The sequence below is a fragment of the Condylura cristata genome, unplaced genomic scaffold (genome assembly GCF_000260355.1).
Source record: "Condylura cristata isolate star-nosed mole 26May11 unplaced genomic scaffold, ConCri1.0 scaffold00013, whole genome shotgun sequence".
In the NCBI taxonomy this organism is placed as follows: Eukaryota; Metazoa; Chordata; class Mammalia; order Eulipotyphla; family Talpidae; genus Condylura; species Condylura cristata.
Genome location: NW_004567114.1, coordinates 18,311,324 through 18,336,164, shown reverse-complemented (window position 1 = coordinate 18,336,164; position 24,841 = coordinate 18,311,324). Strand labels below are relative to the sequence as shown.

General features: G+C 44.3%; 1 protein-coding gene across 17 annotated transcripts in view; it reads left to right on the top strand.

Moving 5' to 3' along the window:
- NRXN3 (neurexin 3) overlaps positions 1-24,841 on the top strand; it is a 1,505,538-nt gene that overhangs the window by 71,707 nt on the left and 1,408,990 nt on the right. For all 17 annotated transcript variants that reach the window (XR_001145407.1, XR_001145406.1, XM_012724445.1 and 14 more), the window contains exon 3: positions 22,395-22,412. Coding sequence is in view for 15 of the 17 variants with exons in the window: in XM_012724445.1 (XP_012579899.1) it covers positions 22,395-22,412 (18 nt within the window). In the remaining 2 variants the exon portion in view is untranslated. The remainder of the gene's footprint in view (positions 1-22,394; positions 22,413-24,841) is intronic.

The following is a 24,841-nucleotide window of genomic DNA, read 5'->3' as shown; positions in this document are numbered from 1 at the left end:
GAGGGACTGATGTGGGAAGAGTCTCTGATGTAAGCAGGTGATTCATGCTCCAGTCACTTTGTTCCTGGGGAGCTTGCACTCAGAAATTCATGGTTACCCCCATCTCTGGCTCTCTTTTCTGTGCCTCATTTCACCACCCTAAGGTGTCTCATTTCCTTCCTATCCAGTGGGCTTTTTAGCATCTCTGAATTTCCAAGGAACCTCCATGGAAATCTCTTAATGGTGCAGCAATATGATGAGAAGCCCTAGAATGCTCTGTATAGAGGAAAATGGAATCAGACTGGGAATGCTTGACCAGCCCATCCTGGCAGCCAGGGTCAAACACCCCAACTGACATCAGAATTTTGCTGAAGTCTAATATGATGCTTAAAAAGGAAAGGTAAGGTCATGAGATGACACTGTACGGAGTGGTTGCTCTTGGAAACTGGCCTTGGAAGCAAATATCGTGCCCAAAAATACTTCCTACTCTGCCAGGTTGCCCTGGGTATTCCATGTTTTGGGCACTATGGCGAAGGATTAGGGAGGGATAGAAGGTATTGCCCCCACATTGGCACAGGCTAGAAACCTACCGAGCAAATTCCCTTCTACATCCTAAAGGGCATGAGGCTGGTCTGGCTCTCAGCCACCTCCCCATTGACAGTCACTTTACTGATGCTGCTGCAAAGAAAACAGAACTCAGCTCATAATTTTGTGGTTTAAAATAGTTTATTTTTAAGAGCACGGCTCCCAGACATCATTTTGATTCCAAGCATGGGAAGATACCCAGACTCACTGACTTAGTCTGTGGTTGTTGTCCAGCCAGGCTCTGTGGACCACATACTCATGCTGGGAGGGGTGTGAGCATCTCATAGTCATGTGACTGTCACGTGGGGAGGGGATGGTTGGGTCTTCATTGCTGTGAAGCTTGGCCGTTTGCTGCCTTGTATTAATGCAGGTTTTGGATAATTTCTCCACCTATAGCATATGTAAACAGTGGCTACATTTTAATGTGTCTCTTGGCTCCTTTTGGCTTTTACATCCTTAGTGCAAGTGGAGTAGCTCAGTTGGGTTTTCTGATTCCTGTTGCAGAAGTGTATGAGGCACATTCTCTTTGAGAATATGAGGCATGAAACCTAGGGGAACTCTGTTTCCCTTTGTTAATTACTGTACATCTACGTATGTGTGCTAAATGCCATCTCTCTGGCATCTGGCAAATGCAGGCACTCAGTAAATGTTGACTTAAATCACATGAGGTGGCAGAAAAGGGAGGGATGCACTGAAGGTTTGTAGGCATCCTGTGTCTGCCCTCACATATGTGGGCATGTGCTAATATGTGTGATTATGGGTGCTGGCGCCCAGGACTGAGAGCACAATGATATCTATTTAAATATGTAATCAGTGAAGTCAGCTCTGACCTGGGCTGTGGCATCATGGTCTACTGCTAGATGGGAATGCCTTCTCTCCTTTAACAGGAGAAGTGAGATGTTTTTATTGAATCTATGTCATACATTCACACTCCACTTGTTTTGATCTAGTTGAGGACAGACCAGATAGGCATTTTTGTTTGTTTACAAACGAATGGTTTCCTGTAACAATTATAGGCAGCAACCAACCAGAGACCATGTAAAAGCTTGTGCAATGGCTGTTTGAGGCAGTCTCATGTTGTCACTTGAGATGGAGTGGCCCATTAGCTCGTGTGGATTCCCTGGAGAAGACAAGGCTCACTGGGGACAGGATAATTGTCCTCAGATATTGAAAGAGTTGCCATGTAAAGGAGGGAGTGGAGACCAGGTGGGGAAGAGAAGGGATCAGAGCTGCAGAGGAAGGATTTAGATGCTTAGAGCTACTGGGCCATGAATGAGGTGCCCATGAGCCCCATCACTGGTTGGGGTGCAACACACCAGGTGTGTACCTGTCGGGAGTGTGTACAGGTGTGTATGTATACACCTAGACTCCATACTTCTGGTTGCCTTGTCAGTCATACCCATCCTTGTACTTGACTGTGGACATCGTCCTTCAGGGAGATGGGAAGATTATTTATATCAGTGATCTTCAGAAGGGATCATATGCAAGAGCGTTCTTTGGAGATGCAGGAAGGAAATGATAAAAATGTTTGACTAATTTATATGCAAATTATTTAAAAATAGATATAAATTACTTGGGAGTTCATAGTAAAATTACTTTTGTTTTTATTTTTAAATGAAGGCCTTTTCTTCTTATATCATTGTTAATTTTTGGACAATATATGATTTCTCCTCTCAGGTGTGGGCATCACAGTTCTCCCATCACCAAAGCACCCATCTCACCTTAGTCCCGTGTGCCCTTCCCCTTGTCAATCCCCTTTCCCACTCCCTCCATTTTCATCCTTATTCCTTCCCTCCTGGATGCCTCATATCTATGGTCAGCTGTCCAGGTTTGTCTTTGATCTTTATTAGCATTCTTTATAGTGTGGTGATTCCTCAAAACACTAACAATTGACCTACCATAAAATTTACTCTTTCTAATGGGAAGTTTGGTTGGAAAGTTTTGGGAACCACTTATAACAGTTAAGACTCCATTCCTCTCCTAGAGCCATAGTTACTGTGCATTTCCTGCTTCCGTTCCTCCCCCCAAAAGGGCTTGCTGCTCCAGGTGGCAGCTGATGCCTGAAATGCTTTGGGTGCCAGTGGTATGTGTGTTGGACCCTTCTCCTTGGTCTTTGGTTCTGTACCGGGTGCTTTTGTATCACCTAGTGGGATGCAAACACCTAGCGGGATGCAAACTCTGACCACACCTGGAATTATTGCTCACTCTGGAATCTCAGAGCATCGTTCAGCATAAAAGTCATAGCAGCTTTGGACTGCGTGAGTCTGGCATTCAGAGAGTAAGTGCTGCTGTCGTGTAGGATGGTCCTTGCTCTTGGGACCTCTTGGGGAGTCTGTCAGGCAAAGAGCAACTATGCTCATTAGAGTTGCTAGACTAGCAGGTGGCATGTTTGTAGCGTAGCTCAAAAAAGAGCATTTTACCCTGCTTGGGGTGGGAGTTAGTGATTAGAGGTAATTTCACAGTGGAAACTCCTGGGTGGGACTTGGCAGCTTTGTTAGGTAGACTGTGAGGATGTGGTATTCAGGGTAGCCCTGTGAAAGAGTAGGATGCTGTTGCCAGTTGTTTGCAGAAGTTAATAAGGCTGAATTTAACGATTGAGTTCCATGGGAGAGTAATCAGAGGAAGTGTTAGACAGGGTGGTTCATAAAGGCTTTGTAAGGGTTTTGGATGTTATTCTCCCTCCCCCCACAATCAGATTTGAATTTTAAAAAGATACCTCCAGAGGAAGTTAGCACAAATATTAGAAAGGCTTATAACAGGGAAGCCAGGAGGAGGCCATGTAGCTATGTGTGTGAGAGACAAGTCTGTGGGGGAGCAGTGACAGGAGGATTGCAAAAAAGCTAAGGAGAGGAACTGAAACAGCCTTCAGTGGTTTTGGACTCGGGATGCCTGGCTATGCCACATAATTGTGCAAATTTGGGAAGGGACTTAACTTCTCTGTGTTTCAACTTTGCCATTTGTGAAATGGGGATCATAATAGCACCTAACATTTAGGATTGCTATGAGGTTTCAATGAAATGGTACAAATAGAATGCTTAGAAACATGGTTGGCCCAATGAATGCTAGCCACATTTTTCTAATTACCATTGACTATCAGTTATGATTGGAAAGGGAAAGGAGGAGCTTCTATAGAAGATGAGTATAGAAGATGAGTATGCTCATCTGGTGTAGGTATTTTTGGTATGAGGAATTCAACAGGAGAAGCAGATTTAGTGTATATGCAAGAGAGGTCATACTTCATTTTGGTTTGTACTTATTCCGCCTTCTCTATAGAACCTGTATGACACCTGTGGGGACTGAAGCAGGTGGGGGTATTGGTTTTGCTGGGGAGAAGGGCAGGGATGGGTACAGATGGTAAGGTTACTATAAGGGTGGGGGAAAGCTGGCACCAATGTGAGGTTGTCCAGGAAAGGAGTACAAGTGAGAGGTAAAGAAGGCTAAATGCGGAACCTTAATATTTAGGGGAGTAGAGGAAAAGGAATCTGTGATACAAATTTTAAGCAAATAAACCAGAGATGTAGAAGGAAAGTAGGGACAAAGTTTCTTAAAATTCTTCACTGACCAATCAATAAAAGAACATACTTTCTGAACCTGGTTGGAGTTGAGGCCTGCTTTTGAAGGTAATGAAATAGCATTCAAAAAATTTTAGGCGGTTTTTAATTATTTTAATGAATTTCTTAAATTAATACTGCAATTATTTTTGGAATTTTCCCATATGGGATTCAATATCACAGTGTTTGATCTGAAATTCTTTTTTTAAATTGAGGTAGCGTTGGTTTATAATGCTGTATATGATTTAAGGGAATAAATTCACGCCCCTCAGATGTATGTCACCCCCCTCTCCCACCACCAAAGCACTCATAGTCCTTTACCCTGCACCCCTACTAAATTACCCCTACTTTTGTAATTTAGTTTTTAAAATTAGTCATATTGGCCTTTCTTCAATTTAGTGAGTTTGTCCATTTGAGAAAAATTCTACCAAAGAAACTTAAGCCTCATTTACAGATAACGAACCTGAAGGTTTTGGATGTTCAGTTCATAATAATGTTTCTGGCTCCTAAAACATCAGAACCCCATGGGCCTCAAGGACTCAAAGTTAGGGAAGCCAAAGAAATGAAGTTCTGTCAGACAGTCTGATTTGGGCTCTGTGCTTCTTTGCAACCTTGTGAATAAACATGAAGAGCCCTGGTGGCTGAGCTCTTTGGGGCTGCCTGCCTCGAGGCTCTCCCTCACAGCTATACATCTCCTGAGACTGGGGAGTTTCCTTACTCTTGTTCCCGTGGGCTTTGTGCAATACCACTTCCCTGGAGAGGAAACAAAAAACTTTCTTTAGAAGCTGAGGCTCGGTTTCAGTTGCCTGCTGGCTGCCTTCTGCCTGTCTCCACTCTCTGAGGCTGGGGTGGGGGCTGTGTGTCCTTGCTCTGCTGTGTATCACAGTTTTCCAGGAATTTCAGGACACAGGCGTTTTCACCCAGCTGTGTTGTGTGTTGCTGTTCAGCAATCTGAAGTTGCTTATCCAGCATAAGTCAGAATGGGGAGCCCAGGGAGGAGGAGGAACGCCTTGGAACATTTTTCTAAGCAGAAGAAATTGAGGTGTTAGGGGCCCAGCTGGTGTGTGATGGGAACCAAGCAGCGGAGTGTACGTGAGCAGGCATGCTCACGTGAAAACTCTTGCAGAAATCCAGTAGGTTCTTCAAAGGGCGCCTCTGCCTATTCCTGAGGCCCCACTGGGTTCCGGAGACACTCTGGGGGTGAGTGGTCAACATACAGGAATGAGTTCACGTGGCCTAATTAATGGAGCCATATCAAGTGATGGAGGGTTTCAAAGGAGAGGCAAAAATTATCACGTGGTCTGTGTACATGAGGGGACCCTCTTCATGCCGAGAAAACTCTGAGAGCTTCAGTGGTGTGGTGAGGACATATTAGAGTCACTGGAGATCCAAGCTTTGTTTCCTGGATCCAGTTGACAGCCAATTCTGATCTGCTGGTTGAGGACATTGGGGAAGTGGCAGATTGAAGATTGACATAGTTTATTTTCTAGCTTTCATTCCACCTTGGAGTATTGTCTCAAACAATGCCATTTTACTTATTTTATTATTAAATTATTTTTACATAACTATAGTCCCCATAGTTCTCCTGCCATCATTTCACCTGTGAACCATCACTGTATTCCCTTGTGTTTTTTCCGTTCCCTTTGACTCCTCCCTTCCACCCTTTCTTTTTCTGTATGCATCAGTTCTATGGTCAACTTGCTAGTTTTGACTTTTTGTTTGGTTTCTCTATTCGACATATAAGTAAGACCATCATGTATTTATCTTTTTCCTTCTAACTAATTTCATTTAACTTAATTCCTTCCAGCTCCATCTGTCATAAGGGCATGAATGTCATTTTTGACTGCTTAGTAATATTTCATTGCATGCATATACCATGACTTTTGATCCATTCATCTATTTAGGGGCTTTTGGGTTGTTTCCTTTTCTTGCCTATTGTAAACAGTGCCACCATAAACATAGGAGTGCAGTTTTCCTTTTGAATTAGTGTTTTTGTGTCCTTGGGTAGATTCTTAGGAGTCAAATTGCTGGATCTTATGGTAAACCCATTTTTAGTATTCTGAGGAAACTCCACACATAGTGATGGACCATAGTGGATAGACCAGTGTATAGTCCCACTATCAATGTTAGAGTATTCCTTTATCTCCACATCCTCTCCAACATTTGTTGGTTTGGGTTTTTTAATGTGGGCCAATCTTATGGGGCTGAGGTGGTATCTCATTGTGATTTTGAGTTGCATTTATCTGATAACTAGTGATGTGTACACTCCTTTGCATATTACATTTTTGCATATGCCTGTTGGCCACTGCATTTCTTCTTTGGAGAAGTGTCTTTTTAGTTTTTCTGCCATGTTTTGATTAGGTTGTTTGCTTTGTTTTTGTTGAATTGTAGATGTTTAATAGAGAAATTGTAGGTGATAACCTGCATGTTTTGGAGGAATGAGTTTAATGATGACAATGATCTCATTCTCAGAGGGTTTTTTTTTTTTTTTTGGTAGCAGAGGCTGGACTAAGTGCTTTCATATGTCACTTCGGTAACTCTCCCAACCACGTTCACTAGGGAGGTTGTATAGTTTTTCTGATTTTATAGGATGAGGGACCTGGGACAAAAGAGAAAGCAGATTGTTTGCCTCAGAAATGAGCCTAACTCTAACTCTTTTCACCTGGCCCTCTTTTGTCTTTGCTGAATGTGGCTCCTGAGGGAAGACCTAACCCATTCTCTCTGGCTCAATGAGTCTAAATGGGTAAGTACCTGCACACAGGGTACTTACTACCTTGCTCACCTCTGCTCACCTGACCTTTGACCTCTCTCTCCTAATCTTTCCTTATTTTTCTCTGCTCTGCTCCTGAATCCAACATGCAGTCTGCAAAGAGAATACACACACTACTCTTTACTCCCCCCAGCCTTCCTCACCATTTTGTTTTAGTGTCTTAGTGCAACCTTTGGGGCATGAGTGCCTGGAAGAATTCCTTGAACTGCTTGAGTGGAATCCCACATTTTCTCAATCTTTTAAAAGCCATAACCCCCAAGTAAGTGTTGTTTTTCTTGGTCTACAGGCAACACAGTCTTGCTATCTAAGAGATTTGGTGGAAATATTTTGGTGGAAATATTTTGCCTGAATTGAATTGTAAAGTGAACATTGTTTGATTTATATGTCTGCCCTACCCCTCAAATATACACCCCCCCATCTCATCTTAAGCCCCACAATCCAATCTTCTCCTTTTATGAAATGGTGACCTACAGAGGCCTGGTGACTTCCAATGGATTGCTCAGCAAGCATATCAGGGAATGGGGACTAGAACCCAAGGCTGTAACTTCCATTTTCACATCCATTTCATGGTCAGACAAGATTTCTGGCTAAAGAGGGCCAGAAGAATACTGATCAACAAGCATGATCCAAGTTGAGCAAAACAGCCATGGTGCCTGTCTTCACAGAACTTCCAAATCGGAGGAAACTCTAGCAGGAATAAAGAGGAACCAACAAATGGATAACTACAGTTGTGTTGAGTTCTGAGCATGGAAAGAAGATGAGGGGAGAGATAATGAGAAAGGGGTGGTCAGGGAGGCCTGAGGAGGTGACATCTAAACATGGAAGGAAGAAGGGAAGAAGCGAGGAGAGGGACTACATAAGCTCATCTGTCACCCGCTTAACGTCAGGGCCAGGTTGATGAGCCTAAGACTGCTTCCCGCCCCCACCCAGAAACACTGATTTTTATGTATTTGCTTGGACTATGGGATGGATCAAAATTGTTGGTGTGGGGAGGGTGTCAGTGTGGTAAGGGGAGGGCAGTTGATTTATTGCTTGTCAATGGGTAAGGATTTTGTGGGAGAATTTCTATCTGAAGGAAAGTCTTGCGGAGAAGGTAAAAGCCTGCTGGGACCAGAAAGCCACAATGAGTGTCATTTGTTGCCAGCTTTGAAAGCTTACTCCTCATAAACCCGTCGGGCTTTAGTTCTACCCACAGTGAGATCAGCTCGGGTATTTCTAAACAGTTGCTTTTCCCTCCTTACCCTTACATTCCCAGTGCTGCCCTCCCAGACCCTTCTATCTGCCACCAGTGTGTTTTGGTAATGAAGTTAAATAGGGGATTTTCCTGATCAATCCATGCCTTCAGCAACTGTTACCAGGGACATTTATATTCCAGAAGGTATGAAGAATTCTCAGCTTGGAGGAACAGAGCTTAAGCTGAGGCTGGGATTCAGTTTAATCCCAAATGGCTTTTGCTTCTTGGATTTTAGTGCTTGAACAATTGCTATGTTTCAGGCACTTTGAAAATTCCTTTACTGTTTTATAGACAAGGCTATAGGGGCACAGAGTGACTCCCCAATCTCCTGTTAGCCCAGTGTATAATATACACACAAAGGGACTGGAATAAAATCTCTATTCTTCAGAAAAATGAGAAAAATGAACATTGTAGGAAGTCTTTTGTAAAGTCACATTCAGTTTTAAAAATGTTTTATTTGGGGGCATTAAAATGCCTTTTCTTTTTAAGAAAATATGAGAAGACAGTATCAGTTTTGGGCTTTTGTTCTTTTTTGGCAAAATAAAAATGCAGTTATGTTATTTCCTGATACAGCTGCACATTACTGGACATATTTTATAGGTAAATGAAATCTTATTCATCAAGAACCACTGTTGCAGACTGGTCTAATGCTAGGATCTTCCTAGTGTAAAGTATTTGTATCATTTTATTCACTTCCTATCCCAACCTCTTATCAGAAGAAAAAAATTGCAACTGGACAGGACCTCTGAGATTGTATAATTTCTTTTTCTCTAGCATTTATCAAGATGTTTTGATTGCACAATTTGACCCTGAGACCTTTTAACTCTCTGTTGGTGTAATCAGGATTATATGAACACTGAAGCATTTTTATCGAGGGAGTATTTTTCAGAAGCAAACAACATGGGTTCATTTCATTCCTCAATCCATTTTCTCTTCCGCATAGTTAAGTCATTTCTTATTTTTCCAATTTATTTTTATTTTACTGAATTATTTTTAATGAGATCAATTCTACCCTATGCACCTTCTACAATGAAAATTTGATATATCGATCAGCTATTTTTTTTTTCGCGTGCCTATCACACTTCGCCTATATAGCTTCTGCCTCAGTGACTGTTCTTTTAAAGTCATTATTTCTACCACATCCAGTTTTCTCATGTCAGATTTGCCGATCTACATTTTGTCAAGAGTGTTTGATTCTTCCTTCAATTTTTTTGTCAATAGCAAATTTTACCATGAACATTTTTAGCTGCTGTCAGTTCCATTTTGTGTTGATTTTTTTCTGACAGGTCTAATTTTTATCCAGGTCAATTTTTGTAGTTCAAAGAACCACATCTTCTTAAAACCAGTCAATCTCTTTCCTGACTTTTTTTTTTAAAGCAGGTCCAAAATAAATACACGTGAGGCCTTAAAAAAAGTCAGGGTCAACATATCCTATGTGGTTTATAGACCAGTGTGACCCAGACACATCATAAAGATAGCAGTGGAGTTCCTTTGGGTTGTAGTAGAATACACAGTGAAATTCAGGGCTGGAAGGGCCACTGGAAGTAGCCCTGGATCACTTGCCTTCCCTTTTCTATTCTGCACTGCCCCTTCCCCCTCTTCTGAGCTCACAAGTTTCTAAGAAATGTGAGCTAGGTATCCCAGGCCTCCTGGCTTCTCCTGTGGAAGGTAGGCCCACCAGAAGCTGTGTATGCACGGGGGTGGCTTGATTTAGACAGGACCAAAAAGAAAAATCTGCTCATGGAGATTTAGGTCAGTGGTGGCGTTGGGGAGGGGGCAGGGAATCCAGCTCTGTTCTCATGCCTTGGGTCACCCCTTTTGTCTGAAGCATCCAGGGTGCAGTTGGGAGTGACAGCTGGTTGGCGGCGGGAGGGGGGTGTTCGTAAGGGGGGCAGTGTCCTGTGTCCTATGCATGAGCCTGCAAACATGAGAGCCCTGGGTGTTGCCGCCCACCCCCATGTATTTGTCTGGCTTTTTCCAAGGGGGATGTTAGTGTGGTCAAATAACTCTGTAAGGTTTACCCAGGGATTTGTGTGGTTAATTCCCAAGCAATGAGCCACAGAATAATCAGAGCTCAGCCTGGGTGGTGGTGTGCATGCCCTCCTTCTTATGCCCTCTCTAATTGATTTTGGGGACCTCATCTCTCTTCCTTGTTGTCCTGATTGCTAGTATTGTTAAAGGCTCTAGTCCTTAGATCTCTAGCCATTTCCCACTGCTACAGTGTGGGAGAAAATACAGGAACACAGGGACATATCCAGTTCCACTCTTTTGCTCTTTAGGAAAGTACACAGATGGGGCTGCTAGCTTTTTCCCTTTACTTGCCACTATTCTCACTTAGTTCTGGATTTTTCTCCCAGACCTCTTTTCAGAAACAGCAAGGGGTTGGGTTGCAGTTAACCAGAATTTTGTTTCAATGCTGTCCAGCTGGGTGGACATGTCAGTTCCCCAGATGGGGGTCCATTTCCCTCATCTGCACCTCAAAGTGATTGTCCAATTATCACCAAAGGTCGGCTTCCCTGTTTAGTTATTGTGGTCCATCTCCCCACTAGGCACTGAACCCGAAGAGTGCCAGACCAGTGTCTGTCCTGCTCACCCGCTGGCTTCCACCCCTGGCACAGTCCCTGTGTGTGCTCTGCACAGCCAGTCAGTGGCTGAGCCAGGGAACACGGGGACAATCTTCCCGACATCCTGAACTCTTCCACTTCTAAAATTGTCTGGCTTTTTGTGTTGTCTGAAACTGCTACATACACATCTCCCTTTTATGTTTTTTAAGCAAAAGTTACAAGATAAAACTGATGACTAATAATAATTCTAACTCCAAAATATTGACATGTAAAGTGTGAGGTTCCTTGTGGGAACTTTCCCTCTGCTTGTCTGATCTGAGTCTCCTGCTGCAGAAAGCCGCCTTGGTTTCCTGCCTGGGTTTCTGCGTACCCTCCTGATGGGCCTCCAGAGCTCCGTGAGCCTGTCAGAAGAGGCCCATCCTAACTCTTAGGCCATGTGTGTGGTTCTTAGACTCATAAAAGATTCTTTTAGGTCCAGAGTCATACTGATTTCACATCACCACATATACCTCTCTGCTTTGCAGAAGAGAGAAATCAGTCTTGCTCATTTTCTGAAAATGAAACAAAGTAAAGATGGAAGGGAAAATCTGCCAGGGATTTGGAGGGGAGAGAGCTATTTTTTTCTTCAGAAGTCACCCAAGTCACTTGAAACTCCTTTATTCAGGGCTGCAACTACCAGCTAACTCATCTGATAGGGACGTCCCCTCCTTTCCAAGCCCCCGGGAGACACTGCTAATCCACCAGGATCTAGTTCTCTTTCCAAGTTTCAGAAGCAGCTTCAAATACTTATGTTGCTCCAGGATGGCACCAGTCAGCGAAAGGGGCAGCAGTGTGCCTAGGGGGTGCAGGCAGGTCCTGGGTCACCGATGCACATTTGCCTCTTTTGATCCTCTTGACAGCTTTGAAATTGATGGAATAAACCTCATTTTACAGATGAAATTTAATTCACATAGCTAAAACTACATGAGAAACAACAAGGTTGGCTTCAACTCAAAACTGGTCTTTCTGGTCTACCATATACCTTTCAAGGACTCTACCCTCATGGGTATCCCTCTGACTGCTGGCCAGTTAAGGTGAAATGTTCTTGCAAGATTTTTTTTTTCCCACTTAATTGTTGTCCATCCTCTGGGGAACACTTCACAGGTTCTCTAGTAAAAGACTGAGACAGTCTGTCAACCCTGAATCCCCCATTAGTGCTAAGTGCCATAACAGACGGCCATATAAGGCACCTCTCATTGCTTATGTGCTCTCTTAGTTCATTAGATTTACTACTAACTGCTCCCCCAGCTGCTATCAGAGTCTCCAGTGCCTGTGCTTGTGTCTGGCATGTAGTAAGTGGTCAATAGGTGTTAGCAGTTCCCAACTGAGCCAGACACAAAGGCTTACGATGGGAACAGAAACGATGAAGACACAGGCTTGTGATAACTTCACAGGCTTCTCAGCTTTTCTGAGCACCTTCAAGTCAGACTTTCTCAAACTGTGTTCTTTGAGATGTTACTAGGTGTCTTGTGGATGGAAAAGTAGCCAGTATTCCAAAGACATTGGGAAAACGGCTTACTTCCTCTTGGACTTGAATGTGCATCTTTGTATAGGTGAGGCTTTCTGAAGTCCTAAAAAAGCACTTGATTACTTTTGTCTAACTCATGATTTTCTAAATGTATTTGGTTATTGTTTTATAGAGAGCAAGGTCCTTCTATTTATTTCTTGCTGGATGCTGTATTTTCTAGAACTCAATTTTGGAGATGTTGGCCCAACTTAGGGTTCTTCCTCTGAAATACACGTCTTGAGGTCCTGTCCATGGCAGATGTTGTGGGTGCTAGAATATTTAAGGATCACCAATTCTTTCTATCAATTTTCCACTGAACTTGGCAGGCAGTACCACTTTCCTGAATTTATTGCCATATCCCACAGAGTGATAAGGTTTGGGTAGTTAGATAAGTGAGGAAAGAAATAATTGAGGATGAATGGTTGGATGGGACCGTGGGAAGAAAAGAGCTTTGGTTTCAGAGAAACTTCAATTCAACTCCTGGTTAGTACTTAAGAATAGAGTGGACTTGGGGAAAGTTTCCTGTTTGCTAAGTGGGGATAATATCAGTACCTACATCAGGATTAAATTATATATATGTATCCTGATAGCTGATGCTTAGAAGGCCTTCAATAAATAACAGAGATTATAATGGACAATGATCCTTGCACTTGTGTTAGACATTTCTCTTATAACATCATTGTGAATAAGGACCCCTCAGTCTTCCTTTTGCTCTCAGGATGTAGCATCATGTTCAGTAAGGAATTTCTCCTGGGTGGACAGTTCTGGAGTGAAGAGATGAATGACATGGTATTTACTGTTTGCAAAGTACTTCCATGTTTACGGTCTCATTTAAACCTTACCACAGTGACGCCACAATTAGTGTCATTATTTCCACTAGGTATGGAGGTGAAAACTGAGGCTCAGAGAAGCTGAGGGAGGTGGGTACACAAGATTACACATCTGGTAGTTAAGTCAGCACTTAACATCAAAACTCCTATAAGGAAAATGTAACATAACCATACTTGGGAAGGTCAGTCTCAAAGATAGGAAAAGTCAGCTGCCAATGGACAGTTATTGTATGATTCTACTCATATGAGGTTCCTAGGGTCGGTAAATAGATTCATAAAGACAGAGAGTAGGATGCCAGGGGCTACAGGTAGGACGTTTAGGGAGTGACTATTTAATGGGGACACAATTATAGCCTTGCAAGGTGAAGAGTTCTGGAGATGGAGACGGGGAAGGTAGCACAAAATTGATGTCATTTATACCACTGAAGTGTACATTTAAAAATGTTGAGTGGTGGGCCCTCCCTGGTGGTGCAAGGGGTTAAAGTGCAGTACTGTGAAGATATCCACAGCCCCTGCAGCATGAGTTCAGTTCCTGGGAAGTTGATCCACATGGCACAACCTCTCCTGTCTCGCCCACTATTCCCCTCAGCAGTGTATTTCAGTGAATCCGCCTGTTCTTCTCCCCACTCTGTGTCTGGTGAATCCTCTCATCTGCCCTTCACCCCTGCACCTTTGGCCTGCACACCAGTTCTTGTATGCATAAGTAAATAAATCTTAAAACAAAAAGAAATTGATGTTAAAAATTTCAATTAAAATACATAAAAATGGTAAAATGGCACATCTTATGTTATGCATATTTTACTGGAAAAAAAACAAAACAGGAAAACAGAGCCACCAGGACTGGTTCTAAACCCAGAATGTCTTTCTGTGCCGGTGGCAGCATCCCCCGACACTTTTTATATTGAATTGCAAAATTTGCAGAATTCATCTTCATGGAAACCCTGAGAGATCCACTTACTTTTCCCAGATCATTCCTCCAGTGGGCAGAATCCCAGAGGAGTTAGTCTTTCCAGAGAGCAAGGAATTCTTGGAAAGAGGGCAGATTCTGTGTCTCAAGGAAATCACTCAGGTTCAGTAGTGCAGTAATTATGATTTGTCAACGTTGATGAGTACTTCCTCCATGCCAGCCACCCTCTGGATGCTTTTGCATACATTAGCTCCTTATTAGCCTTCCTGCAAGTCCTACAAGATAAGTGGCTTGTCCCCATCTGACAGATGAAGTCATTGTGGCTGTGATGTACTACACAGGGCGTGTGGGTGGGCCAGAGATTTTACCCTGGTTCTCCTGACTCAGAAGTGGCCTCTTAAGCCCTACATTCTCTGCAGGAAGCAGGGCAATTGAAGGTGACTGCCTCTGGTTATTCTTCCTCCATGAAGGCTGCCTGCTTTCCCCTGTCTGTCTCTCTTGTCATAGTAGGTGATGAGCCATCCTGTCATTTAGGTCAGGTTCTCTTAAGGTTTCCTGGTGAGATGCAGGTGTGTGTTCCTTTCTCTGGGGGTCTTGCTTCAGTTTGCCGAGGGCAGTGCCCATGTCATTACCTTGGCTTGTCACTTGAGAGCGTCCATTTGTAATGAGGACTTTTCTAAAGCTCTCTTCCTGTTGGGTGGGAGACTCCCAAAGATACTGACCTCATGGGTTAGGGTTGGGAGTGTTACTTGGCTATAGAGATTCCAGTTGTTTGCCAGACTCAAGTCTGGCAAATAGATGCTCAAGTTGGCATTTGGAATTTACATGGGATGTGTCAACAAGTCAGCAGACATTAGTAAGAATACTTTCAGTGAGTTCATTGAATGTTTACTCAGTGCCTGGTGTTGTGCTAAGCACTTTATATGGATCATCTCCTCTAAGCCTTGTAACCATCATATAAATTAGGTACAGTCAGTTCTGTTAAATGCTTGTTTTGAAAATGCAAATCTGTTCCAATGCGATTGATCTATTAGGGAACAATGTCAGCATTGTAATTTTGTGTTTGATTATGCAGAGTCTCATTCACCTAGAAACAGTAGATGAAGGCAGAACACTGCAGCCAAGCTGCATGGGAATAGGGAGGCACACACCTCAAACAGGTGTCTGTGACCTCACTCACCATGTGTGTGATGCGCCAATCAGCCACAACTGGTGTTACAACTTCCCCTTTAATTTCAGAGATTCCTTCTTTGACTACTTAGCAACATCTTACAAGCTTCCCATGTCTACAAGCAAACTCCCAGACTTTTTAAAGTGTTTATTTATTGTAGTATTTATATATTTCTTAACCCCTTAATGTATGTGAAATAGGTTCCTATCCTTTATGCAGGTCATTGGGGAAGCCCACTCCTCTTCTTCTAGAAGCCCTGTGGCTTGTTGTGTCTCATTTGCTGAGTGCAGTGACTTTCAGAATTGCACAGGTGCTTTTATCAGAACTGACTCCCTTGCTGTTATTCCCAAGTGTCTGAAGAGGAAGGTGATGCTAAGCAATTTGACAAAAATATTTTAATAGCAAATGACAAAGTCAAGAGTTCATGCCCCAAACTGTCTTGCCTCTGTGACTATGCTTGAAACCCCTAAAACATAGAAACCAACCAGCCACCAACCCACGGGATTCACTAGTCTGTCTGTAGCAAGAGTTCTCTACCCAGAGCCCCAACAAGCATTGCGGAGCCTCTCAGGTGCTCGTACCAGCAGTGACCAGCAGGAGGGCTGGAGGTTTTTCTTCCTGCTTTTCATTCTGCCTCTGTCCTTGCTGCTGCCTCCCAGGCTTCCTGCACCTGACACAGCAGCCAGCCCTACTCTACCTCTGCAATGTGGGTTATTAGCATCAAAGAACAAAGGCAAACAGCACCAGAGTTTGGGGGCATTGTTTTCTACAAAGGTGGACAAATGATCTGCGAGTTGGGGTTGAAGCTAACCCTACCTGGCCTTTGTGAAGAGACAACTCTTCCTGTGTTTGAAGAGCTCAGATGAGGAGAGCCAGAAAGAGCCCCAGGATGCAGGCAATAAGGCTTCTCAGCTGCTGGAAGTTTTCTCAGTGAAAAGATGTTTTTTATTTGTTCTTGAAACAGAGGAACAAATTCTTGTTTTCCTTAGGGGCAAGAATGACTCCCCACTCCTAGTGTTACAGCCTGGTGGAATTCCTCGGGGAAAGACCCGCTTGCTTTTTGTGGGGCTGGGCCTAGGATATATGGAGGCCAGTGTCTAGCCTCTCTCCCCCCTGCCTTCAGCACCAGAAGGCTCTATGCACAGTGCCATAGACACCCCAAACTATAGAAGTCCATAGCACCTATAAATAGCTTCCCCATAGTAATTTCTGGACACTAGATTACATTGAGCAGTGGACAGTGGACTGGCCTGCTTTTTTTTTTTTTAAGAATTATTTATTTATGCATACAGAACTGGGGTATAGGCCAGAGGTGCAGGGGCGGTGAGAGGATTCACCAGAGACAGAGTGGGGAGCAGAACAGGTCGATTGACGAAGTACACTGCTGAGGGGAGCAGGGGGCAGGTCAGGAGAGGTCTGCCGCGTGGGTCACCTCTGGGGGATTGGACTCAAGCTGAAGTGGCTTTAGCTTCTCAGTGCTGTGTTTTAACCCGCTGGCCACCAGGAAAGGTCCATACTGACCTGTGTTAAGGAAAATGGTGCAGGCAAGAGGCTCATGAGGATTTGGGGCAAACTGGGTAACAGATTCCTATACTAGCGTGTATCCTACAAGGGGAGAGGGGCAGGTCTGTTTGTTGTAGGTGGGAACATCCTTTTAGGAATATCCCAGGCCCTTAGTTCATGGGGGTAGGGTGAGGCCCTTAGGGTGAGGTCCTTAGGAATATCCCAGGCCCTTAGTTCATGGGGGTAGGTATAGTAGATGGCTCAGGACAGAGGCCCCAGTGCTCCAGCCCTGTTTTTGCTGCATTTGCTCCTTTTCTCTGCCTCAGGCCGTGATGCTTCCTCACTTCTGCGAGATACCTGATACTCTGATCTCTAACTTGTAGCTATATGGTCAGATGGTGTCTGTCCTGGTTGGCTCTTTAATTCAGAAATGTAGCTGGACCTTTATCTGATGTTCTGCTCTGAGGATGGGAGGCATTGATAATGATAGAGCATCCTCTCTGGAGCCTAGTGTCCTTCTCTATCAGATGGAATGAATAATGTTCCTCTCTGTTAAGGTGGCGGTGAGAAATAAGATGACACCTGGCAAGGTGCCCAGCACACAAGGAAACCTCCATAAATCTGAGCATTGTTATGGTTAGCATTGCATTGTCCAAGCACATATATAAACACTATCTTATTTTAGACCCATGTTCACCCTCTGACATGTGATGCTTGACACAACATAGTAATTCATCCAGGAATAGACATGTGGCCTAAACCAGAACAGTGAGAGCCTCCTCAGGGAATTGTACTAGAATTACCAGGGAGTAGGTTGCTCTCTTTTCTCTAGAGCCTCCAGATTCCATCTTCGTTAGGGTATGGCGACAACCCATCTCATCATGAGGTCAGCACAGAGAAGACAGAGTTTATTAATATAATAAAGGAATTAAGACAGACCCAGAGTTCAATCCCAGCTCTGACTTAAGTTCCCTGAGCTCAGTTTGCTCGTGTGTACATGGAGATACTAAATATCTGTCTCTGTGAGTGGCAGGGGTTATATCTGTTCACCACACCATACATACTGCTCAGATGCTGCTAAGCCACTGGGCATGCAAGAAGTGATGAAACAGAGAAGCTTTCATGGAACCTGTGTTGTAATGGGGGGTCTAAATAATAAAAACAGACCAATCCTATAATGCCAAATAGTGATTAGTGCCACGAAGAAAGAAGAAGCGGGGTCAGTAGAGAGGAGGCACCCAGGATTAGAGAAGGTGGTTAAAGAAGGCTTTTCTGAGGAATTCTACTAGAGCTGATCCTAAAGAAAATGAAGAATAGACTTATATGTGCCTGACAAAGACTGCTAAGTGGGTGAATAACAAATGTGAAGGCCTGGGCAGTGTGTGTTACTGCTGCCTGTGACCACCGGGTGAGGGTGGCTCACACCAGCTGGCCCTTTCCTTCTCCCTTCCCTGTAGCTCTGCACTCACTCCCTCTATGTCCCTCTGTGTCTCTATGACCCTATGTCCACTATAAGAGGTGCTCAAGAAATATCTGGGGAAAAAGTCCTGATGAAATACATTTGTAGCCACCTTCAAGCCTGTGGTGGGAAGCTGGAGGTGGGGATGCAGGAGCAAAGCAGGAGGATTTGAAGGACTTGAAAACATTACAAACCTCACCCACTCTCTTCGGCATCACGACTGTGGAAGAAGTGAATCAGGACATTCCCATTTCTGCTCCTCACAGACTCTCAGTGTGTAGTCAACATGCCCTCAACCACAGGTGGACACCTTCAGCATGGTCATTTAAGGTTTAAGAGAAAACATTTCCTGCAGCTTGGGGAGATGGGTGCTTCTACCATGGGCAAGAAAGACGGGGCCCTCTGTCTGCCATTGTTGTACCTGCAGAGGGTTGTTGAGTTTGGGAGTCCCCCTGCTTTACCCCTTCGTTGGACAGGATTAGCTCAGGGGCTAGGAGTCCGAGACTTCTCCTCAGGCTCCTAGAAGAGCTTGTGGGAACAGTGGGATAGGCTGCAAAGCAGCTTCTGGGAGGAGAGGCCCCGACAATTCTTCCGGGATCCCACCTGGTGAACTCTGCCTTGAGTCTGACCTATTTTCTAGGAGAGAAAATAGAATATAGATTTAAATGCAGTGGCGCTCTGGAAAACTACAGGCCCAGCAGTGTGAGAAAATAAAGCAGCAGGGGGGGACTGAAGAGGTGCTGGCACAGGTGAGGATGCCACCTCCCCAGCCAATCTCTCCAAGTTGTCAGCTGCCTTTTCTTCTGCAATTTGCACCATCCATGTTTTATCCATTAAAAATGGATATACACACATTTGCTTGTATATATTTCTCGTAGCCAGTTCTGGGAGCCCAGTACTGCTCCTTTCAACACAGACTCCAGTCTGGGGTAACAGAAGGAGCTCTGGGGGTGATTGCCTTGGAAGTGGGGAGACAGCAAAATATGGATTCAGAAATACCCACAGCTTCACCTTAGGTCAACTTCCCTTGCTCTGTGATCTCTCATCTATGGAATAATAAAATGACCAGCTAACATTGAAGGCTTTCTTTATTCAAGGGACATTCTAGTTTTCTCACAACAACCCTAAAGGTGATAAAATTGCAGGTGATAAATTTGCAGCACAGAGAGCTTGGTCCTTGCACTCCAGTCTTGTATCCCCCTCTCTCTGTCATGACCTGACCAAAGGGCTAATGTGGAGGTAGGGGTCATCTCCTTTAAGTCACATGACAGAGTGCCAAAGGGAGAAGACAGTCGTGGTTTGTTACAAAAAGGATGGGGAGAGGATGCTGGAAGACAGCAGAGCAGGTAGGCACTGTTGAGGTTTGTGTCCCTACTCTGCCCATCCCCCCACCTTTGCTACTTTGTTCTGTTGGTCAGAATTGGAAGCAGAGCTTCAGGTCACTTGTACCTCTTGGGCCAGGCGCCATGGGCCAGGTGATGCTCAGTCACTCTGTACGTCAGTTGCATGTAATGCTCAGAACTGCTTGTAGTGCGGTGCCCAGCCAAGGATGGAGGGTGGATCCTGACTCGCAGCTAGAGGGACATTTTCTTGATGGGCTCATTACCCCTCTTTGGCACAAAGAGATGGCATCTATGTGCAGGGCTAGAGCTGGGCCACATCAAAACTTTAGGAGGGGGCCCTCCCTGGTGGCGCAGCTGGTTAAAACACTGCACTAAGAAGCTAAAGCCACTTCCGCATGAGTTCGATCCCCGCCTGCCCCGGAGGAGATCCACATGGCGTGGCAGACCTCTCCTGACCCGCCCGCTGCTCCCCTCAGGTACTTCGTCAATCTGCCTGTTCTGCTCCCCGCTCTGTCTGGTGAATCCTCTCACCCTCCGCATCTCTGGTCTGTACCCCAGTTCTGTACGAATAAATAAATCTAAAAAAAAAAAACAAAAAACTTTAGGAGGAAAGTACAAGAAATAACAGTGGAATTTGTCTTGATTTCTGCTTCTGCACCCTTGAACTCACTTACTCCTCTTGCCCCACTTCTCTGAGAGTGGAGAGAGAGGAAAGAGGAAGGAGGAGAGAGAAAGAGAGAAGGCTAAAGCTCAAATCACCAAAAGAAATGAAGCTTAATGCCCGGGGTCTCTTGGTGATTCCTGGGAGCCATCTGGTTGACATTTTTTGGTAATTCTGTCTGTGGTGGTGATTCAAATGCTAGCAATCAGAGCAACCCACATTGATGCTTTGTTTGCCTTATACTGAGTTAAGGGCTTTACAAGTATTTAATCTCATTTAATTCTCATAACACTGTCCCGAGGGAGGCTCCTCTCTCTTCCCACTTTGTAGCTAACAAAAACGATTCGGAAGTTCAGAGACAGACCACAATACTGGAGTAGCCTGTACTTTGAACCCAGATGTTGGTTCAAAGCTTAAGATTGTAACCCATGATGCCTAACTGGGCAATGCAATATGGGGAGAACTTTGGGGTTCATGGTATCCTGTCTCCCTTGGGGTTTGGTGTCCCCAAAGAGCATGTTTCTGTGAACATGCAGTCGGTGCTCCCATCACTTAGCTCTACCACATGTAAATAGTTTGATATCCTGTTTAATGATGGGGTATCTTAAAGACCACTGTTCCTGGCAACTGTCAGTCATGCTTAATGGCTCTGCCTAGTTATTTATGCAGCATGTTTTTCCTCCCCACCTCTTCTATTTTGCTTCTTTTCTTCCTCCCTGCTGCCACTCCACCCCTAGATCTAACAACTCACTAGAGAACCTGAGAGGGGGTGTGGCTGAGGAATGATTCAGAGCTCCCTAGAAGTCCCTGGGTAGATGCAGTTTCCAGGGAATCAGGGTGTGGACTGGAGAAATGCTGGCTTATGCTGGGTGTGTGTCCCTGCAGGGTGCTGGGGCACAGCTCTGTGAGGAGGGTGTATGGGTTTTCCTGGCACAAGAGCCCTAAAGAACTGGCTGCTGCTCTATCTGATTTCAGCAAGTTAGAGGTTCAGAGAATAACCCTTACCTTTTGGGTTGTAGCTAGGAGGCTCTCCCACTGTTTGCTCTGGATTCCAGGGTGCACATTTTAGCCTGCAAACTGAATTTGGATCCCATAGGCCCTGGAGGAGCTGGGGTTCAGTTGAAAGAACATGGGATTCAATGGAATTCAAGAGATCTACGGTCTTTTCTTTTCTCTGAACCAGGTTTGTGGCCTTGGGCACAAAGTCTTGGGGCCTCTCTCATCTTCCATCTTAACAAAACAGAATTAGAGTAGATAGTGAGCATGGAAATCCCAGACTCCCATTTGTAGTCTAAGAACTCCAGGGGCCATTGGTTTCCTGAATAGCCCTGGTTCCTGCAGCTGAGGCATCTGCTCTGAGGTCGCATCCTGGGGTTTTCCTGAGGCTTGGGGGCGCCTTTGGCTTGGCTTCCTTTGAGTGATCTTATTTCACTCTTAAGGGTAGGAGCTGGAGATTGTGTTCAGGAAGATGATGGGAGGGAACCGTTCTTCATTTTTGAAAGTTCATTGGCTTAATTCAAATGTCAACCTTCGCAGGACTGGATGTTTATTTGTAGCTGTCAAAAGTGATTTCAAATGGCAAATCCTGTCATTAATGATGGGGTGAAAAGCAAGGAGAGAAATTAAAGTGGGAGGCAGGATTTCCATTTGTATGGCAAATGATCTACTCACACACAATCTCATGCACACACACTGCCGTCTGTGATGAAGAATGGTCACTGGGAATAGGGGAGAGGGGCAATTATAAATGCTCTGTGATCTCATGTCCTTCAGTCCTATGTGGTGAATAATGCTGCCTCTTGCTGTGAATTCTTATGCCTCTTTTTTCTTTGTTCCTCAAGGGAGTGGTTTATTATTACATTTTCCCTGCTGGGAAACCCTGCTTGACTTCATGTCCAGTGTTTTATATGTGGGGGAAAGAAGGATTTTTCTTGGGTGTTGGTGTGCAAAAATCAGCCAGAATATTTAACCAATATTCTTTCAGGATTCCAGTCTGCTTGGCTCTTTTGAACCCTATCTGATTCCAGGAGTATGTCTTTCCGGACAGATGTGAAACTACCTCTAGCGCTACATGCACAGTGGGAAGGGAGTTTGACCCCTCGGCTTGCATGGGTGGATTTTGGGTGAAAGTAGCACTCGGTGCTCACAGGCTGAGCACCTTGGGGTCTTGCATGAACTTGATGGTCATGCAAGGGCACATTGCATTGTGTGTGTGTGTGCTGCTAACACTCTTCTCCCTTTTTCTCTCCTTTCTCTCCTCTTTCCCCCTCCCTTTGAAAATGCTGCCACAGATGTCAGTCAAGGTCCAGGTGAGTCTTTGTGTTTGCACAGCTGCCATGGCGATTCCCCTCTGCCAGATTGTGCATGCTCTGGCTCTGAGTGAGACCTTTTTCTAGGGACTCTAAACAGAACAGAAATCTAAGTACATTGTATTTTTATTGATTTAGAAGAAATGCCTGAAATGATGGATTCCTATTGGCTTTAAAGAGCCATTTTAAAACCGAAGGACTGTGGTCCTCATGCTGATATAATCACTTCCTACTGATTAATATTTCTGGGTGGGTCAAAAAAGTGGCAAATGAGCATTTTCTTTGGAAATGTTTCTTTCTTTTTTTTTTTTTTAAAGATATATAGTTTCCAATGTAATGAGCATTTTGCTTTGTGTTCCATCAATTTACTTATGTTCTATGGCTTCATGTGGTTGAAAGTTGAAGATATGACATACTTAGCATGGAAAATAAGAGGTGGGTGAAAGAAGGTTTCTTTCTTTTTTATTCTAAAAAATGACTTTTCTTTTCCACTATGAAATTAACAAGGCCCTTTCCCCTACTTATGTAACTAATACATGCTCACTGTAAAGAGAGGCAGAGAAAACAAAGAATAAAGGTTTTCATTAATGAACAAATGGAAGAAACGTCCTTTTGATGAGGCTGTATTTCTCTTTTTAAAATGTACACTTACCCAGGGTCCTCATTTTAAGCACTGTGTGTGTGTAGACACACAAACACGTGCACAACTCCTTCTCATGGTTGCACACAGACTCACCTGTGCAGGTACAGTTATTTAGCGATTGGAAGTGCCAGATGATTTAGAATGCTTTAGAGACCTTTCTAACCAGGCTAGACCCAGTTTGGTAACGAAGAATTCACCCTGCCAAATGGGAAGAGAGAGCCATCCCTTTTGGATGTCTTTTAACACTGGAGTCTTCCTTTTAAATATTTATTTATGGGGTACAGGACTGAGGTACAGGCCAGAGGTGCATGGGTGGAAAGAGGATTCCCCAGAGAAAGAGTGGGGAGCAGAACAGGCTGATAACGAATACACTGCTGAGGGGAGCAGAGGGCGAGACAGGAGAGGTCTGTGGCATCATGTGGATCACCTCCAGGGCAGGGATTGAACTCATGCTGAAGTGGATTTAGCTTCATAGTGCTGTGTTTTAACCTACTGCACCACCAGGGAGGGCCCTTTTTAAAAAAAAAAAAAAGATTTATTTATGCATACAGGAACTGGGGTATAGTCCAGAAGTAGGGGGGGGTGGAATGAGAGGATTTACCAGAGCCAGAATGGGGAGCACAACAGGCAAATTGACTGAAATACACTGCTGAGGGAAGCAGCAGGCAGGCCAGGAGAGGTCTGCTGCACCATGCAGGTCAGCTCCCCAGCTGGGAATTGAACTCGTGCTGCAGTGGCTACACAGAGCTGTGCTTTAACCTGTTTCACCAACAGAAAGGGCCCTGACATTGAACTCTTACCACATCAATGTGAGATAAGTGTTGTTATACCCATTTTAATGGGGAGAGAATCAGGGCGTGACAAGTTGAGCAGTTTGCTCAGGTCATAGGACTTGTCAGGGGCAGCACTGGACTGTGAAGTGAAGACTGCTGGGTCTTTCCAACATCTGTGCGTGTCCCCTGGGATGTGCTGGTGCTACCACTGAAAATGCTCAGCGAGTAAGTATTGTAAGTATCTCCTAGTGGGACTACTGTTTCCTGTTGCTGACAATCATGTGCCATTCTTTATCAGCAACCCCTTTTCCAAGAGAAGTTATCCTTACCCATTTTTGAGTACCTGACATAATTAGCCAAAGTGAAGAGGAGATTTTGGTCATTATTGATATGGGAAATTGTACAACATAAAATAATAGTTATCTCTAGCTAATCCACAAGGTTCTCCACATCTGTTTTCTTTTGCCCACCCCTACCTTTGAAAATAATTGGTATTTGAAACAAAGCATGGGATAACATCTCCCAGGAAGATGCCATTTCATTTATTCTAGTCAATAATAATTCAGTCAACAAACATTTGAGAAGCTGTCAATACTTTGTGCCAAGCACTGTCCCAGGTACTGTAACATTGAACAAGTAGGAGATGATCTGGTCTTCATGGATTTTAGGTGGAGGCAAACAAGGAAGTAGACAACCATACACATTTACAGATTATGTGCTATTACATACCTCTTGTACCCGGTGGAGGGTGATAAGTCCTGCAGAGAAAATAAAAAAGTAACAATAAAGGTGCTAATTTATAGAGTGTGGTCAGGGAAGGCCTCTTTGCTGTTATTTTCTAGAATAAGTCAAGGAGGTGAGGGAGTAAGCTGAACACCTTGAGTTTTGTTTGTAAAAATGCCACTTGGGGCCCTCCCTGGTGGCGCAGCGGGTTAAAGCACAACACTGAGAAGCTAAAGCCACTTCCGCATGAGTTTGATCCCCGCCTGCCCCTGAGGTGACCACATGGCGTG